At 44.0% G+C, this 20,036-nt stretch overlaps 2 protein-coding genes and 1 long non-coding RNA gene across 4 annotated transcripts in view; 1 reads left to right on the top strand and 2 right to left on the bottom strand.

The window, feature by feature from the left end:
• The window catches only part of LOC127910360 (uncharacterized), a 295,811-nt gene that overhangs the window by 63,311 nt on the left and 212,464 nt on the right, over positions 1–20,036 (top strand). The gene's annotated exons all lie outside the window — the stretch shown is intronic.
• Positions 10,930–11,836, bottom strand: LOC127910361 (uncharacterized). Its single transcript, XR_008074542.1, has 2 exons — positions 11,708–11,836; positions 10,930–11,352 (listed from the first exon to the last, which is right to left on the bottom strand). It is a non-coding gene; the product is annotated as an uncharacterized LOC127910361 (long non-coding RNA).
• LOC118399700 (serine/threonine-protein kinase WNK2-like) overlaps positions 17,176–20,036 on the bottom strand; it is a 68,057-nt gene continuing 65,196 nt past the window's right edge. For both annotated transcript variants that reach the window (XM_052473811.1, XM_052473812.1), the window contains one exon: positions 17,176–19,696. In XM_052473811.1, coding sequence (XP_052329771.1) covers positions 19,337–19,696 — 360 coding nt within the window. In that variant the 3' untranslated portion in view covers positions 17,176–19,336. The remainder of the gene's footprint in view (positions 19,697–20,036) is intronic.

Raw genomic sequence — 20,036 nt, 5'->3', positions numbered from 1 at the left:
TTCTTCGCCCCGCTCTTGAGCCACCACCGACACTAATCACCCCCCCTACCCTCCCCATTTGGTTTCAGGTTTTGCGGCCGGTGTCCACACCTTTGCGGGGGGGGGGGGTAGTGTCACGCCCTGACCATAGAGAGCCATTGTTTCTCTATGGTGTTTTAGGTCAGGGCGTGACTGAAGGTGATCTAGTTAATTTAGTTCTATTGGTGTTCTAGTTTATTTTCTATGTTGGTGATTTGTATGATTCCCAATTATAGACAGTTGGTAATCGTTGTCTCTAATTGGGGATCATGTTTAAGTAGCTGGTTTTCCCACCTGTGTTTGTGGGATATTATTTATGTGTAGTTAGCACTCCATTGTCATTACGTTTAGTTTATTCTTTATTGTGTGGTTCACTTACTTTAAATTAAACAGATGTGGAACCCAGATCACGCTGCACGTTGGTCCGAGTATGCTTCCAACGATTGTGACACCTTCCTCAAACTGTTGCCTCAATGTTGGGAGCACAGAATTGTCAAGAATGTAATTGTACGCTGTAGACTTCAGATTTCCCTTCACTAGAACTAAGGGACGTAGCCCGAACCATGAAAAACATTCCTCCACCAAACTTTACAATTGGCACTATGCATTTGGGCAGGTAGCATTTGCCTTGCATCCGCCAAACCCAAATTCCTCCGTTGGACTACCAAATTCCTCCGTTGGACTAACAAAATACACCCTATGACTGACCTGCGGATGTGCCTTGCTGAACCTTGTAAACGATTTAATGTTAACCCATGACTGATCCTAATGTCTTCCTAATCAGGCATAGGCTTGATGCAGTTATTTAGGAATGAAAAATGCATTCAAAACATTGGCCTTTTGAGCAATTACTTAAAGCAGGGGTGTCAAACTCATTCCACGGAGGGTCGACTGTCTGCGGGTTTTTGTTTTTTCCTTTCAATTAAGACATAGACCAATCAAATCAAATCAAATCACATCACATTTATTTATATAGCCCTTCGTACATCAGCTGATATCTCAAAGTGCTGTACAGAAACCCAGCCTAAAACCCCAAACAGCAAGCAATGCAGGTGTTGAAGCACGTTGGCTAGGAAAAACTCCATAGAAAGGCCAAAACCTAGGAAGAAACCTAGAGATGAACCAGGCTATGAGGGTTGGCCAATCCTCTTCTGACTGCGCCGGGAAGAGGACTGGCCAACCAGGTGAGAGGATTTCGACACTAATTACTGACCTTAATTCGTCTATCAAGTACGAGGGTGGAGCGAAAACCCACAGACTCAGCCCTTTGTGGAATGAGTTTGACACGTGATTTAAAGAATTGAAGAAAAACAATGTATCTGGTTGAAAACGGACTATGTGGCTTCGAGTCAGAAACATTGATTCTCGTGTCAAAATTGACAGCAAAGTGTCAATAGGATAATTGTGCTTATAAAGTCAGTCTTGTCTAAAACTGAGATTTGTGAGATGATTAGGAAAATAAATTCTGTCACAGAATTAAGGGTATACCACAGTTTTCCTTTTCCTACCCACTCACCCAAGTAATAATCAATTCCTCATTTTAATGCCAGAGGTACGTTCGATTTGACTTTGGATATCCCTATGGGGTTAGTTAGGGACCATCAGTAATTTACACAATGTTACATGGGATAATATTTAAAAATATCAATAGCTACAAATTTGAATTACTTGAAAACCTCAAACCAACTATAAATTGTAGAAATTCATATACAGTTTTTACAGCTGTTTGAAGCTGGTGGACAAAAACCGAGAGTAAAAGGCTCAAGCGCGAGTCTCTGCCATGTTACGAGGTAATGGTACACGGTACATGCTGTTGCAATTCACCTAGCTTCCACATAGAGGAGATGTGTGTATCACCTTGAATTATTTGTCTTTGTTATTTCAATATCAAAATTAAATGCTTTATTGTTTTTAAAGGCATGAATGGCTCATATGGTGTTGGATGACATTAATTAATGAGATGCATTGAAGAAGGTCTGAGTGACTGCTATAACAGGACGTGCTCTCACAGCTCGATGGTGGATAGATTATACAAGGCTACTAGCCTACTAAGTCTAATAATGATAATAGCAATCCTTCTTATTATAATGAGAATAATAATAAGAGAAATAATAAGAAGAATAACCACAACATAGTTGTTTTCGTTACCAATAACAACTTTGGAAATGTGTGCATTTCTATCAAAGTAATTGCCTTATTACGTTGTAATAGTTTCTGCATGTCCTATTATGCCGTTTCTACTGTAGCATAATATTTTTGTGTATATTCCTTATAACCGCGGACACGCGAGGCTACGTTACTCATTTCATAACCTTTATGGTGTTATATTCAATGCTTAGGTAGCTAGCTCCATTATTCTATTAGCTTTGTAAAACAAAGTTGTATTTTGAAGCTACCCTGGAATTTAAAAATATACATTTTCTTATACCACTTGGTTGTTTTCTGAGTACATTCCACAAAGTTGTTCATCATGTCCGCCTTATCCACTGCCCCCATTTTGAGGCTACAGTCAAGCACGCAGTCTGGCTTGCTTTTTCTCTCTCCCGTCCGGTGGTCCACCTTCCCTGTGGCCGAGATGGTTGATGTATGGACAGTGGAGAGGACATGGATGTCTCGTTTGTCATGTCAGTTTAACGGGTCATGTAGGATGGCAGTAGCATTGTTGATGAAATGCAGTCATCGCAGCAGAACGAGGAAGCAGTCTTGGGAAAAGAGGTTGGCAAAGAAGGGACTTGCAAACATAGGATCTGTGCTCCAGTATTCTCTTAGGGAGTTCTTCTTTACTATCCCCATGAGAAGGACTGGCACCAGGAAGGTATACATTTCAATAATTGTGGTTGTCCCGCCCACTCCTGGCTCTCTCTTCTCCTGTAGCTCCAAAGCATAGTGATTGGTCTCTGCTATGTCTCCCTGCCTCAGATGGAAATGGCAAGGGGTGTTGCACTCCAGACTGGGACTCATCAAAACAAACAGCAGAGCCAGGAGGGGTGAAATGGCTGGCAGCCTTTCAGCTACCACAGAACTCCTGTTCTTCATCCACTGTCAGTCTGCCTCCATCACCACCAGCATCTTCAAAGGGAACTAGGACTTTGTCAGTGGATAAGGGGTCTTCCGATTCAGGGTTCTCAATGACTGGGGGGCAGCTCCTCACTGTCACTCAGAATCTGATTCCTGACTTTCAGACTCATTGTCAGAACTATTTTAAATCTCAAGAATTTCCGCATTTGTGAGTTGTCTCCTTTTGAAAGACATTGCTAATGCTACAGCTTAGCTCACTAGCTACATACATAAACCACAACACTGAATGGCTCATTGGGAGTGAGAGGTTACGTGAATGACTGCCTGTACGCGCCATTTGTATCAATAAATCACTATCAGAAAATGTTTTGTGTGGTAATTATTTATATATTTACTGTTTTCTTCAAGTATCGGTGATAAATCATGCATTACGATTCTTGCATAGATTGTAATGGGCACATAGTATGTGTGTAAAATACTTTTTTGAAGGTTGTACTGATTACGATGAGCTAAGCTTATCCCAGCTATGTGTGGAGCCATATTTGTTGACATATAATGCATTCTGGGTTTCACGTAATCGTCTGTCGGGCCAAAGATGCTATAACAAAATGAGGTAAGTAAGGGTTCACTCATTTTTTGAGAACTTCAGGAAGTGAATGGCAGGATGTGAACGATGATAGACAACACACCCCTTCAACATGGAAACTACAAACAGACCAAATTCATCTCGTCTTCTCTTATTATCTTTGGTTTCTGGGAGGAAAAAAGCATGGCTGAGCACTGAAACTTATCATCTTCGGATTACTTTCGATTTCTAGAAAGTGTTTTACTCAATTATTTCCATCAATGGTGAGCTCACCCATGATGTGATGAATTATAAAAATGTAATTGCTATTAGCTAATTCATATTGTAGTTTATGTCAGCCGAGAGTTAGAAAATATGACGCTTGTGTTGTGTCAATCTTTCCTCAGTTATCCACTGAGGGCTAGGACAAATGTAGCCTACATTTTCCAGTTTGGACGATTGCGTTATGCTTTAGGTACTTCAGTTAATATCTGAACATTGCATCCAAAAATAAACTGCTCACATTCCGGACATCACTTTATAAGGACTGTGTTTGTGTAAATAGTTTACGAAAAAAGTGTGGCCAGCTCAAATGCTGATTGTTGCGTCATTCGAAACTGGCCATTCTAAACAAGCGTTCTAAATAAGCGTTCTAAATAAGCGTTCTAAATAAGCGTTCTAAATAAGCGTTCTAATCACACGGGTGTGATCGTACGCTTCAGGGACCACTGTAGAACGAACACACCCGTGTGATGGTACGTATGAAAGTGTTAAGTTATCTTTACTTTTACTCAAGGATGACAATTGGGTACTTTTTCCACCACTGGTAAGCAGTATATAAGAGAACTAACTGTACTGCCTCAGTGGAGCTCCCAACCGACGTGTACTATGGTGTATTAAGTTTGTTGGAACCTCTCCAGTTTGTCATAATAAAGAATGACTCATTTAATATTGACTTCAGGTGTCCCTGGTGTTCATTTCCACGTCAATTTTATGACACTTGTCTCAGTCTAACACAGTCTGGCTCAATCTAACCCATAACATTTGAGGTGATCTTGAATATTTCTATTTTGTGCTCTCTGCGCACCCAAAAGTGTGCTCAATAAACAAACCTGAACTTATGTAACCACACAAAAACATACAGTCACAATCGCATTTAGGCTGATCAACAAAACAAAATATCATCCCTGATGGAGTGCCCTGCCCCCTGTGGCCTGTACATGATCCTACCTTACTGGTCAGTGCCGTGGGAACACAGGCCAGCAGCAGTCCAAGGAGGAAGACTCGCGCTGCGACTCCCTCCATCATGGCCTCGGCAGAAATGAAGCCCCACAAAATGCACACAGCCTTTTAAAGAAGAATACTAAATGCTATTGGCCTGCACATAAAGTACACAACAGTCAGTCAATCATCCACCAATTCCTGACTATGACATGCTTACTGTATGTTTAAAAACAATAGGAGTGGAAATCTAATCCACTAAACATTAAACCGCTAAACCAGACTCCATTTTCTTGCATTCTTTCTGGTGATCACATCACATATGGGCAACAATACAAAAAATGTTCTCTCTCCCCAGAATTGTTAGCTGGGACATCACTAAGACATCGAATCCATTGAAGTATGCTGGCAACAAGAGGCCAAACCTTTAGAGAAGTGAGAATGGACCAATAGTGTTAACGTGACTGCACGTTAAGAGCGGGGTGAGCCAGTCTACTGCCAGAGGTTGAGAAACACCACTGTGAAACCTGCACACAACAGAACAACTCAGCATGTGATGCTGGTAGAAGTCAATAAACACTGTAGAGATCGGTTACAATGTGTTCAGTGTGCATTGTTGCTGGAGATGTGGGGCCCGTTCCAAATGACACCCTATTCCCTGTAGTTGACTACTTTGGTCAAGGGAAAAGGGTGCCATTTGAGAAGCAATATGACAGAGGCAGAGAGAACATGCTGTCAAGAAAAATGTGTGTATTATTTATTTCAGTCTTCAAAAATGTACAATCTTTGTGAGCGAGACAAGTGCTACTGACCAGTGATCAGGAAAGTGCAGGGAGAGTATAAGCTAGAGCAGGTAAAATCAATCATACACAGAGCAGAGCAATCGTACACAGAGCAGAGCTTCTAGTGCAACCATCAAGGATCAGAGTTCAAAGAGAAAGCCTTGCTGTGAGGAGTGCATTATGAGTCCTATCAATAGCTGCATATGCCAAATGATGTTTACAGAGAACACAAGTCTCTTTCTACATGGGATGAAAGATTGGAGTCTGAGCAGAACATTATGCACCAGAGCCATATATACAGGACCAATCAAAAGTTTGAACACAACTACTCATTCAAGGGTTTTCTTTATTGTTACTATTTTATACATTGTAGAATAATAGTGAAGACAATAGTGTAGACTTTATTGTGAAATGCTTACTTACGAGCCCCTAACCAACAATTCAGCTTAAAAATAAAAATAATATGAGTAAGAACAAGAAATAAAAGTAACAAGTAATTAAAGAGCAGCAGTAAAATAGCAATAGCAAGACTATATACAGGGTGCACCGGTACAGAGTCAATGTGTGGGGGCACCGGTTAGTTGAGGTAATATGTACATGTAGGTAGAGTTATTAAAGTGACTATGCATAGATATTAACAACAGAGAGTAGCACTGGTGTAAAAGGGGGGGCGGCAATGCAAATAGTCTGGGTATCCATTTGATTAGATGTTCTGGAGTCTTACGTTCATCCACCTCTGGCCTGCTCGCCTCCCTACCACTGAGGAAGTACAGTTCCCGCTCAGCCCAGTCAAGACTGTTCGCTGCTCTGGCCCCCCAATGGTGGAACAAACTCCCTCACGACGCCAGGACAGCGGAGTCAATCACCACCTTCCGGAGACACCTGAAACCCCACCTCTTTAAGGAATACCTAGGATAGGATAAGTAATCCTTCTCACCCCCCCCCTTTTAAGATTTAGATGCACTATTGTAAAGTGACTGTTCCACTGGATGTCATAAGGTGAATGCATCAATTTGTAAGTCGCTCTTGATAAGAGCGTCTGCTAAATGACTTAAATGTAATGTAATGTAATGATTGGGGGTAGAAGCTGTTTAGAAGCCTCTTGGACCTAGACTTGGCGCTCCGGTACCGCTTGCCGTGCGGTAGCAGAGAGAACAGTCTATGACTAGGGTGGCTGGAGTCTTTGACAATTTTTAGGGCCTTCCTCTGACAGTGCCTGGTGGAGTTCCTGGATGGCAGGAAGCTTGGTCCCAGGTGATGTGGACACCAAGGAACTTGAAGCTCTCAACATGCTCCACTACAACCTCGTCGATGAGAATGGGGGCGTGCTCGGTCCTCTTTTTCCTGTAGTCCACAATCATCTCCTTTGTCTTGATCACGTTGAGGGAGAGGTTGTTGTCCTGACACCACACGGCCAGGTCTCTGACCTCCTCCCTATAGGCTGTCTCATCGTTGTCTGTGATCAGGCCTACCACTGTTGTGTCATCGGCAAATTTAATGATGGTGTTGGAGTCGTGCCTGGCTGTGCAGTCATGAGTGAACAGGAAGTACAGGAGGGGACTGAGCACACACCCTTGAGGGTGGAATACTACAAGATTCCATATGTGGTATTTTATCGTTTTGAAGTCATCACTATTATTCTACAATGTAGAAAATAGTAAAAAAATAAAGAGAAACGCTATAATGAGTAGGTGTGCACAAACTTTTGAACGGTACTGTATATACAGCGCATTCGGAAGGTTTTCAGACCCCTTGACTTTTCCCACATTTTGTTAAGTTTCAGCCTTATTCTAAAATGGATTGACATGTTTTTTTCCCCTCATCAATCTACACACAGTACTCCATAATGACAAAGCGAAAACAGGTTATTATACATTTTTATAAGTATTCAGACCCTTTGCTACGAGACTCAAAACTGAGTTCAGGTGCATCCTGTTTCCATTGATATTTCTACAACTTGATTGGAGTCCACCTGTGGTAAATTCAATTGATCGGACATGGTTTGGAAAGGCACACAGCTGTCTATATAAGGTCCTACAGTTGACAGTGCATGTCAGAGCAAAAATCAAGCCATGAGGTCAAAGGAATTGTCTGTGGAGCTCCAAGACAGGATTGTGTCGAGGCACAGATCTGGGGAAGGGTACCAAAAAATGTCTACAGCATTGAAGGTCCCCAAGCACACAGTGGCCTCCATCACTCTTATATGGAAGAAGTTTGGAACCACCAAGACTCTTCCTAGAGCTGGACGCCCGGCCAAACTGAGCAATCGGGGGAGAAGAGGAGGGAGGTGACCAAGAAACCGATTGTCACTCTGACTGAGCTCCAAAGTTACTCTACGGCGATGGGAGAACCTTTCAGATGGACAACCATCTCTGCAGCACTCCACCAATCAGGCTTTTATGGTAGAGTAACCAGACAGAAGTCACTCCTCATTAAAGGGCACATTAAAGGCAGCTTGAATTTTGCAAAGAGGCACCTAAAGAACTCAGACCATGAGAAACAAGATTCTCTGGTCTGATGAAACCAAGATGGAACTACGGCCTGAATGACAAACATCACGCCTGGAGGAACCTGGCACCATCCCAACGGTGAAGCATGGTGGTGGCAGCATCATGCTATGGCGATGTTTTTCAGCGGGAGCCTAGTCAGGATTGAGGGAAAGTTGAACGGAGCGAAGTACAAAGAGATCCTTGATGAAAACCAGCTTTAGGGCGCTCAGGACCTCAGACTGGGGTGAAGGTTCACCTTCCAACAGGACAACAAACCTAAGCACACAGTCAAGACAACTCAATTGTCACACCCTGGCATTAATTATATTTGTTTTCTTTATTATTTTGGTTAGGCCAGGGTGTGACATGGTTGATTTGTGTGTTTTGTCTTGTCTAGGGATTTTTGTAGATTTATGGGGTTGTGTTCTTTCAGGTGTCTAGGTAAGTCTATGGTTGCCTGGATTGGTTCTCAATCAGAGGCAGGTGTTTATTGTTGTCTCTGATTGGGAGCCATATTTAGACAGCCATATTCTTTGGGTATTTTGTGGGTGATTGTTTCCTGTCTTTGTGTTTTATGCACCAGTTAGGACTGTTTCGGTTTTCACTTTTATTGTTTTGTAGTTTGTTCATGTTAAGTGTCTCTTATTAAAGAACCATGAACTTCAAACGTTTTGCGTTTTGGTCCGCCTCTCCTTCCCAGGAAGAAAGCCGTGACCGCAATAGTGGCTTCGGGACAAGTCTCTGAATGTCGTTGTTTGGCCCAACCAGAGCCCAGACTTCAACCCAATCGAACATCTCTGGAGAGACCTGAAAATACCGTCCAACCAGTCAGAGCTTCAGAGGATCTGCATAGAAGAATGGGCGAAATTCCTCAATTACAGATGTGCCAAGCTTGTGGCGTCATACCCAAGAAGACTTGAGGCTATAATCACTGCCAAAGGTGCTTCAACAAAGTACTTAGTCTTAATACATTTGCAAAAAAATCGTAAAACATATTTTTGCTTTATCATTACAGGGTATTGTGTATAGATTGATACGGGGGGGGGGGGTTATTTGATCCATTTTAGAACATGGTTGTAACATCACAAAATGTGGAAGAAGTCAAGGAGTCTGAATGCACTGTATATATATATATATATATATATTTACTAACGTATGTGGACACCCTTCAAATGGAAGCGTAGCATGTAAAAATCATCTGTCCTCTGTTGCAATACTCACTATCGAGTTCCAAACTGCCCCTGCATGCAACGTCAGCACAATAACTGTTAATCGAGAGCTTCATGAAATGGGTTTCCATGACCGAGCAGCCGCACACAAGTCAAAGATCACCATACGCAATGCCAAGCGTTGGCTGGAGATGTGTAAAGCTCGCCGCCTTTGGATTTTGGAGTGATAAATTACTCTTCACCATCTGGCAGTCCAAGGGACAAATCTGAGTTTGTTGGATGCCAGGAGAATGCTACCTGCCTCAAAGCATAGTGCCAACTGTAAAGTTTGGTGGAAGAGGAATAATGGTCTGAGGCTGTTTTTCATGGTTCGGGCTAGGCCCCTTAGTTCCAGTGAAGCGAAACCTTAATGCTACAGCATACAATGACATTCTAGATGATTCTTTGCTTCTAACTTTGTGGCAACAGTTTGAGGAAGGTCCTTTCCTATTTCAGCATCCCAAATTCCACCATGCATAAAGCGAGGTCCATACAGAAATGGTTTGTCAAGATTGGTGTGGAAGAACTTGACTGTCCTGCACAGAGCCCTGACCTCAACCCCACCGACCACTTTTGGGATAAACTGGATCGCTGACTGTGAGCCAGGCCTAATCGCCCAACATCAGTGTCCGACCTCAATAATGCTCTTGCGTCTGAATTGTATGTCCCCGCAGCAATGTTCCAACATCTCTTCCCAGAAGAGTGGAGGCTGTTATAGCAGCAAAGGGGGGACCAACTCCATATTAATGCCCATTATTTTGGAATGAGATGTTCGACGAGCAGATATCCACATACTTTTGTTAATGTAGTGTGTATATCTAAATATGGATCTGTTCTGCAGTATTCGACTAAAAAGTTATATTCAAACTGAATTGACTGAATGACTGTACAGTTACGAAAGAGTTTCAAACCATAACAAGCAAATCAGTAATATCCAAGAATTGCCAACTGGTTGGCAAAGAAAGCTTTGAGGTATCGAAAGACACTGTTTATCTCATACACAACCACAGGCTTGACAGCCTTTGCTTGGATTGTTTAGGTAATGTGATTTCTGAACTATTTTGATAGATATGACTGTATTATTGTACAAGATGTTGTATGTTGTATTGGATTTAAATTATTGTGTCATGCAACACAAAACCAAACTGAAAGAAGCATTGACTTCTACACACTAGGCTGGTCTTGTTATGAATCTCAGGACTACAGAAGAACAGTAGAAAAACTGCATTTAAAAGATGACTTCTCTGTCATAAACCCAGAGCACTACAGGAGTTATTGTGTCCTTACGATCCTTATGATACAGATTATCACTGATTTTACAACAATGAAGAAACTCATAACTCACTAATAATTGAACATTATTACTTTTTATAACCATACACAAACCCAAAAGATACAGTATGACATATGTATCCCAATAGGTATTGTATTGTCTTTATAGTAGTCTACTTGCTTAGGTCCTGCAATAAATCACATATCATACCTGCCTCTAACATCCACATATGTCATACGTTACTGTGTACATCTAATGCATTAACCCACCAAAACCATACAGAGCTCTTTAAGGTAAATGACTCAAACCTACAGTGAGGCATACTGTAGGAGAAATCACCTATAGCCTGCTTCAGTACAGTATGAAACATCCACTGTTTATTGCACGGTGTTAATCAAATCAAATCCAATTGTATTTGTCACATGCTTTGTAAACAACAGACGTGGACTAACAATGAAATTATTACTCAGTTAATGACAGCCAAGTAACACTAGTTATCACCCAGAGAATGCTACGGTCTGACTCTCCACCTTTTATGCTGTGCAAGCTTCAGTGTGTATGTTCATGCAGGTTGTGGTAAGTGTTGACAAAAAAATGGTGTAGCTATTGCTTTGTACAAGCTTCTGGACTAAGGGACCAACATAGCTTCTGGACAAAGGGACCAACATAGCTTCTGGACTAAGGGACCAACATAGCTTCTGGACAAAGGGACCAACATAGCTTCTGGACAAAGGGACCAACATAGCTTCTGGACAAAGGGACCAACATAGCTTCTGGACTAAGGGACCAACATAGCTTCTGGACAAAGGGACCAACATAGCTTCTGGACAAAGGGACCAACATAGCTTCAAAGGGACCAACATAAAGGGACCAACATAGCTTCTGGACAAAGGGACCACAACATAGCTTCTGGACAAAGGGACCAACATAGCTTCTGGACAAAGGGACCAACTTCTGGACAAAGGGACCAACATAGCTTCTGGACAAAGGGACCAACATAGCTTCTGGACAAAGGGACAAAGGGAACAACATACCAACATAGCTTCTGGACAAAGGGACCAACATAGCTTCTGGACAAAGGGACCAACATAGCTTCTGGACAAAGGGACCAACATAGCTTCTGACAAAGGGACCAAAGGGACCAACATAGCTTCTGGACAAAGGGACCAACATAGCTTCTGGACAAAGGGACCAACATAGCTTCTGGACAAAGGGAACAACATAGCTTCTGGACAAAGGGACCAACATAGCTTCTGGACAAAGGGACAACAGGGGAACTTCTGGACAAAGGGAACATAGCTTCTGGACAAAGGGACCAACATAGCTTCTGGACAAAGGGACCAACATAGCTTCTGGACAAAGGGACCAACATAGCTTCTGGACAAAGGGACCAACATAGCTTCTGGACAAAGGGACCAACATAGCTTCTGGACAAAGGGACCAACATAGCTTCTGGACAAAGGCAACATCTGGACAAAGGGACCAACATAGCTTCTGGACAAAGGGACCAACATAGCTTCTGGACAAAGGGACCAACATAGCTTCTGGACAAAGGGACCAACATAGCTTCTGGACCAAATAGCTTCTGGACAAAGGGACCAACATAGCTTCTGGACTGGACAAATAGCTTCTGGACAAAGGGACCAACATAGCTTCTGGACAAAGGGACCAACATAGCTTCTGGACAAAGGGACCAACATAGCTTCTGGACAAAGGGACCAACATAGCTTCTGGACAAAGGGACCAACATAGCTTCTGGACAAAGGGACCAACATAGCTTCTGGACAAAGGGACCAACATAGCTTCTGGACAAAGGGACCAACATAACTTCTGGACAAAGGGACCAACATAGCTTCTGGACAAAGGGACCAACATAGCTTCTGGACAAAGGGGGACCAACATAGCTTCTGGACAAAGGGACCAACATAGCTTCTGGACAAAGGGACCAACATAGCTTTGGACAAAGGGACCAACTGGACAAAGGGACCAACATAGCTTCTGGACAAAGGGACCAACATAGCTTCTGGACAAAGGGACCAACATAGCTTCTGGACAAAGGGACCAACATAGCTTCTGGACAAAGGGACCAACATAGCTTCTGGACAAAGGGACCAACATAGCTTCTGGACAAAGGGACCAATAGCTTCTGGACAAAGGGACCAACATAGCTTCTGGACAAAGGGACCAGCTTCTGGACAAAGGGACCAACATAGCTTCTGGACAAAGGGACCAACATAGCTTCTGGACAAAGGGACCAACATAGCTTCTGGACAAAGGGACCAACATAGCTTCTGGACAAAGGGACCAACATAGCTTCTGGACAAAGGGACCAACATAGCTTCTGGACAAAGGGACCAACATAGCTTCTGGACAAAGGGACCAACATAGCTTCTGGACAAAGGGACCAACATAGCTTCTGGACAAAGGGACCAACATAGCTTCTGGACAAAGGGACCAACATAGCTTCTGGACAAAGGGACCAACATAGCTTCAAAGGGACAACATAGGGACCAACATAGCTTCTGGACAAAGGGACCAACATAGCTTCTGGACAAAGGGACCAACATAGCTTCTGGACAAAGGGACCAACATAGCTTCTGGACAAAGGGACCAACATAGCTTCTGGACAAAGGGACCAACATAGCTTCTGGACAAAGGGACCAACATAGCTTCTGGACAAAGGGACCAACATAGCTTCTGGACAAAGGGACCAACATAGCTTCTGGACAAAGGGACCAACATAGCTTCTGGACAAAGGGACCAACATAGCTTCTGGACAAAGGGACCAACATAGCTTCTGGACAAAGGGACCAACATAGCTTCTGGACAAAGGGACCAACATAGCTTCTGGACAAAGGGACCAACATAGCTTCTGGACAAAGGGACCAACATAGCTTCTGGACAAAGGGACCAACATAGCTTCTGGACAAAGCTTCTGGACAAAGGGACAAAGGGACCAACATAGCTTCTGGACAAAGGGACCAAAAGCTTCTGGACAAAGGGACCAACATAGCTTCTGGACAAAGGGACCAACATAGCTTCTGGACAAAGGGACCAACATAGCTTCTGGACAAAGGGACCAACATAGCTTCTGGACAAAGGGACCAACATAGCTTCTGGACAAAGGGACCAACATAGCTTCTGGACAAAGGGACCAACATAGCTTCTGGACAAAGGGACCAACATAGCTTCTGGACAAAGGGACCAAAGGGACCAACATAGCTTCTGGACAAAGGGACCAACATAGCTTCTGGACAAAGGGCTTCTGGACAAAGGGACCAACATAGCTTCTGGACAAAGGGACCAACATAGCTTCTGGACAAAGGGACCAACATAGCTTCTGGACAAAGGGACCAACATAGCTTCTGGACAAAGGGACCAACATAGCTTCTGGACAAAGGGACCAACATAGCTTCTGGACAAAGGGACCAACATAGCTTCTGGACAAAGGGACCAACATAGCTTCTGGACAAAGGGACCAACATAGCTTCTGGACAAAGGGACCAACATAGCTTCTGGACAAAGGGACCAACATAGCTTCTGGACAAAGGGACCAACATAGCTTCTGGACAAAGGGACCAACATAGCTTCTGGACAAAGGGACCAACATAGCTTCTGGACAAAAGGGACCAACATAGCTTCTGGACAAAGGGACCAACATAGCTTCTGGACAAAGGGACCAACATAGCTTCTGGACAAAGGGACCAACATAGCTTCTGGACAAAGGGACCAACATAGCTTCTGGACAAAGGGACCAACATAGCTTCTGGACAAAGGGACCAACATAGCTTCTGGACAAAGGGACCAACATAGCTTCTGGACAAAGGGACCAACATAGCTTCTGGACAAAGGGACCAACATAGCTTCTGGACAAAGGGACCAACATAGCTTCTGGACAAAGGGACCAACATAGCTTCTGGACAAAGGGACCAACATAGCTTCTGGACAAAGGGACCAACATAGCTTCTGGACAAAGGGACCAACATAGCTTCTGGACAAAGGGACCAACATAGCTTCTGGACAAAGGGACCAACATAGCTTCTGGACAAAGGGACCAACATAGCTTCTGGACAAAGGGACCAACATAGCTTCTGGACAAAGGGACCAACATAGCTTCTGGACAAAGGGACCAACATAGCTTCTGGACAAAGGGACCAACATAGCTTCTGGACAAAGGGACCAACATAGCTTCTGGACAAAGGGACCAACATAGCTTCTGGACAAAGGGACCAACATAGCTTCTGGACAAAGGGACCAACATAGCTGGACAAAGGGACCAACATAGCTGGACAAAGGGACCAACATAGCTTCTGGACAAAGGGACCAACATAGCTTCTGGACAAAGGGACCAACATAGCTTCTGGACAAAGGGACCAACATAGCTTCTGGACAAAGGACCAACATAGCTTCTGGACCAATAGGGACCAACATAGCTTCTGGACAAAGGGACCAACATAGCTTCTGGACAAAGGACCAACATAGCTTCTGGACAAAGGGACCAACATAGCTTCTGGACAAAGGGACCAACATAGCTTCTGGACAAAGGGACCAACATAGCTTCTGGACAAAGGGACCAACATAGCTTCTGGACAAAGGGACCAACATAGCTTCTGGACAAAGGGACCAACATAGCTTCTGGACAAAGGGACCAACATAGCTTCTGGACAAAGGGACCAACATAGCTTCTGGACAAAGGGACCAACATAGCTTCTGGACAAAGGGACCAACATAGCTTCTGGACAAAGGGACCAACATAGCTTCTGGACAAAGGGACCAAAGGGACCAACATAGCTTCTGGACAAAGGGACCAACATAGCTTCTGGACAAAGGGACCAACATAGCTTCTGGACAAAGGGACCAACATAGCTTCTGGACAAAGGGACCAACATAGCTTCTGGACAAAGGGACCAACATAGCTTCTGGACAAAGGGACCAACATAGCTTCTGGACAAAGGGACCAACATAGCTTCTGGACAAAAGCTTCTGGACCAACATAGCTTCTGGACAAAGGGACCAACATAGCTTCTGGACAAAGGGACCAACATAGCTTCTGGACAAAGGGACCAACATAGCTTCTGGACAAAGGGACCAACATAGCTTCTGGACAAAGGGACCAACATAGCTTCTGGACAAAGGGACCAACATAGCTTCTGGACAAAGCTTCTGGACAAAGGACCAACATAGCTTCTGGACAAAGGGACCAACATAGCTTCTGGACAAAGGGACCAACATAGCTTCTGGACAAAGGGACCAACATAGCTTCAAAGGGACACAAAGGGACCAACATAGCTTCTTCTTCTGGACAAAGGGACCAACATAGCTTCTGGACAAAGGGACCAACATAGCTTCTGGACAAAGGGACCAACATAGCTTCTGGACAAAGGGACCAACATAGCTTCTGGACAAAGGGACCAACATAGCTTCTGGGGACCAACATAGCTTCTGGACAAAGGACCAACATAGCTTCTGGACAAAGGGACCAACATAGCTTCTGGACAAAGGGACCAACATAGCTTCTGGGGACCAACATAGCTTCTGGACAAAGGGACCAACATAGCTTCTGGACAAAGGGACCAACATAGCTTCTGGACAAAGGGACCAACATAGCTTCTGGACAAAGGGACCAACATAGCTTCTGGACAAAGGGACCAACATAGCTTCTGGACAAAGGGACCAACATAGCTTCTGGACAAAGGGACCAACATAGCTTCTGGACAAAGGGACCAACATAGCTTCTGGACAAAGGGACCAACATATATAGCTTCTGGACAAAGGGACCAACATAGCTTCTGGACAAAGGGACCAACATAGCTTCTGGACAAAGGGACCAACATAGCTTCTGGACAAAGGGACCAACATAGCTTCTGGACAAAGGGACCAACATAGCTTCTGGACAAAGGGACCAACATAGCTTCTGGACAAAGGGACCAACATAGCTTCTGGACAAAGGGACCAACATAGCTTCTGGACAAAGGGACCAACATAGCTTCTGGACAAAGGGACCAACATAGCTTCTGGACAAAGGGACCAACATAGCTTCTGGACAAAGGGACCAACATAGCTTCTGGACAAAGGGACCAACATAGCTTCTGGACAAAGGGACCAACATAGCTTCTGGACAAAGGGACCAACATAGCTTCTGGACAAAGGGACCAACATAGCTTCTGGACAAAGGGACCAACATAGCTTCTGGACAAAGGGACCAACATAGCTTCTGGACTAAGGGACCAACATAGCTTCTGGGGACCAACATAGCTTCTGGACAAAGGGACCAACATAGCTTCTGGACAAAGGGACCAACATAGCTTCTGGACAAAGGGACTTCTGGACAAAGGGACCAACATAGCTTCTGGACAAAGGGACCAACATAGCTTCTGGACAAAGGGACCAACATAGCTTCTGGACTAAGGGACCAACATAGCTTCTGGACTAAGGGACCAACATAGCTTCTGGACTAAGGGACCAACATAGCTTCTGGACAAAGGGACCAACATAGCTTCTGGACAAAGGGACCAACATAGCTTCTGGACAAAGGGAACATAGCTTCTGGACAAAGGGACCAACATAGCTTCTGGACAAAGGGACCAACATAGCTTCTGGACCAACATAGCTTCTGGACAAAGGGACCAACATAGCTTCTGGACAAAGGGACCAACATAGCTTCTGGACAAAGGGACCAACATAGCTTCTGGACAAAGGGACCAACATAGCTTCTGGACAAAGGGACCAACATAGCTTCTGGACAAAGGGACCAACATAGCTTCTGGACAAAGGGACCAACATAGCTTCTGGACAAAGGGACCAACATAGCTTCTGGACAAAGGGACCAACATAGCTTCTGGACAAAGGGACCAACATAGCTTCTGGACAAAGGGACCAACATAGCTTCAGTGTCCTGTGTGAATCTTACAGTGCTAAAGGAGATACTTTACCATCTGTTATTATAATATTCACAAAACAACCAATAACATGGTCGTGCTCCCAACATTCTGAATTGGCAACCTAAAACTAACGAACCAGTTTCTTTCCCTAAATACAACATTCATAAGTGAACCACAAAAATATATCTGGTACCTCTAAAGGCTAAACCATACACATAACATGACCACATTATCCTATCTTATCTCAAATGACCTCATGCTCGTCTCCAGAATTAATTGAAACTAATGTTCAAGGCACTTTAAGTTCAAGTTATTCCGCATTTCTTCAGACTATTTCAAGCACTTGTGTTGTACACATTTCAATGAAGTTTGAGGAAGTTTAAATATATTACAACATAAATAGCAGAGTAATAAAGCAGAGGGTCATGGTAACCAGATAATCCAGGCTTGTAACCAGGGGTACAAGGCTTTTAACTAGGGGCTCAGGCAGGTAACCAGGGTGACACAGCTGGTAACCAGAGTGACCAGGCTGGTAACCAGGATGACAAGGCTGGTAACCAGGGTGACCAGGCTGGTAACCAGGGTGACACAGCTGGTAACCAGAGTGACAAGGCTGGTAACCAGGATGACACGGCTGGTTAACAGGGTGACAAGGCTGGTAACCAGGGTGACCAGGCTGGTAACCAGGGTGTCACAGATGGTAACCAGTGTGACAAGGCTGGTAACCAGGATGACACGGCTGGTTAACAGGGTGACAAGGCTGGTAACCAGGGTGACCAGGCTGGTAACCAGAGTGACAAGGCTTCACAGTGATGGCAAGATGGTGAATGGCTCTCTGCTGAGTTAGGACAGAGCCCTGCAGCACCTAATGTACACACGCTCACACAAAAACACACAGGGGTTACTGTATATACATACACATACTGTACACAATATGGGTGATTTACACACAAACGTGAACAATTTATGTACAAAGACATACAGTATGAATGAATAATATACAAATAGATCATGTAAATACACAAAAGCTTTATACACAAACAAACAAATGGATTATGCACAAACACCTTATTTATATACACTACAGCACATTCACACAGGTGATAAGATAGACATATGTCCCATATGTCCCATTTATACATAAATTTGAGGTATGTCAATTGAGGTTGATAATGTCACACACATTGATAACAGCATACGCTGAGTGTACAATACATTAAGAACGTTCCATGCTCTTTCCATGACATAGATAGATTGACCAGGGGAATCCAGGTGAAAGTTATGATCCCTTATTGATGTCACTTGTTAAATCCTCTTCAATCAGTGTAGATGAAGAGGAAGAGGTTAAAAAATATTGTTAAGCCTTGACACAATTGAGACATGAATTGTGTATGTGTGCCATTCAGAGGGTGAATGGGCAAGACAAAATATTTAAGTGCCTTTGAATGGGATATGGTAGTATGTGCCAGGTGCACCGGTCTATGTCAAGAACTGCAACGCTGCTGGGTTTTTCACACTCAACAGTTTTCCGTGTTTATCAAGAATGGTCCACCACCCAAAGGACATCCAGCCAACTTGACACAACTGTGTCAACATGGGCCAGCATCCGTGTCAACATGGGTCAGCATCCCTGTGGAACGGTTTTGACACTTTGTAAGAGTCCATGCCCCAACGATTTGAGGCTGTTCTAAGGTGGGGGGCAACTCAATAGTAGGAAGGTGTTCTTAATGTTTTGTACACTCAGTGTGTATTCAAATACTTATTATATACATATATGCTGGTTAAATAGAAATAGTTTACATTGTGGTAAGGGAAGACTAGAGCTCTAACTACATATAACTCATTTTGGAAACATAGTTGGAAGACATGGTCCTACAGGGGTTAAAGGTTCCTGGGTTTGGGGTCTGGTGGTTCGTAGGGTGGACCAGGGGTGGTGGTGCCACAGGTTGGGGGCACGGCAGGTAAAGCAAACACCCCTGAACCCAACGGGGACAGCAGCTCAGGCCAAAGGCTTACACAGAGTGGCGAGAGGGGCGAGAGGGGCGAGAGGGGCGAGAGGGGCGAGAGCAGCAGCCCCCCAAACAGGTCTGGGCCTGAATGGGCCAGCATGTAGCCAGGATGGAACTCTGCCTGTCTCGGGGAGCTGGTCTTCATCACTGAGCACAGAGCCTGATTGTCAATCATCGGCCATGACAGGGGGAGCTGGGGGCCTTCAGAGCCAGGGGCTGTCCTGGCAGGTGCCTGAAGAAAAAGATATGGAGGTGAGCTTTCAGTCACCACAGACTTTCACCTTGACTGTACCAGACCTGACTTCAAATAGTATTTGTTTTCTTTTAAATACATTAAACATTTGATTAAGTCTGCCTGCAGTGCCAGCTGGCAGGATCTGCACTTTTAGGACTATTCCATCAGTTCTATTGTGCCAAACATGCTCGATCAAATGCAGTTAACTTCTTGGTGACAGGGGGGCAGTATGAGTAGCTTGGATGAATAAGGTGCCCAGAGTAAATTGCCTGCTACTCTGTCCCGATGCTAATATATGCATATTAGTAGTAGTAGTATTGGATAGAAAACACTCTGA

The sequence above is a fragment of the Oncorhynchus keta genome, chromosome 21, assembly GCF_023373465.1.
Source record: "Oncorhynchus keta strain PuntledgeMale-10-30-2019 chromosome 21, Oket_V2, whole genome shotgun sequence".
Classification (NCBI taxonomy): Eukaryota; Metazoa; Chordata; class Actinopteri; order Salmoniformes; family Salmonidae; genus Oncorhynchus; species Oncorhynchus keta.
This window is presented reverse-complemented; position numbering and strand designations above follow the sequence as displayed.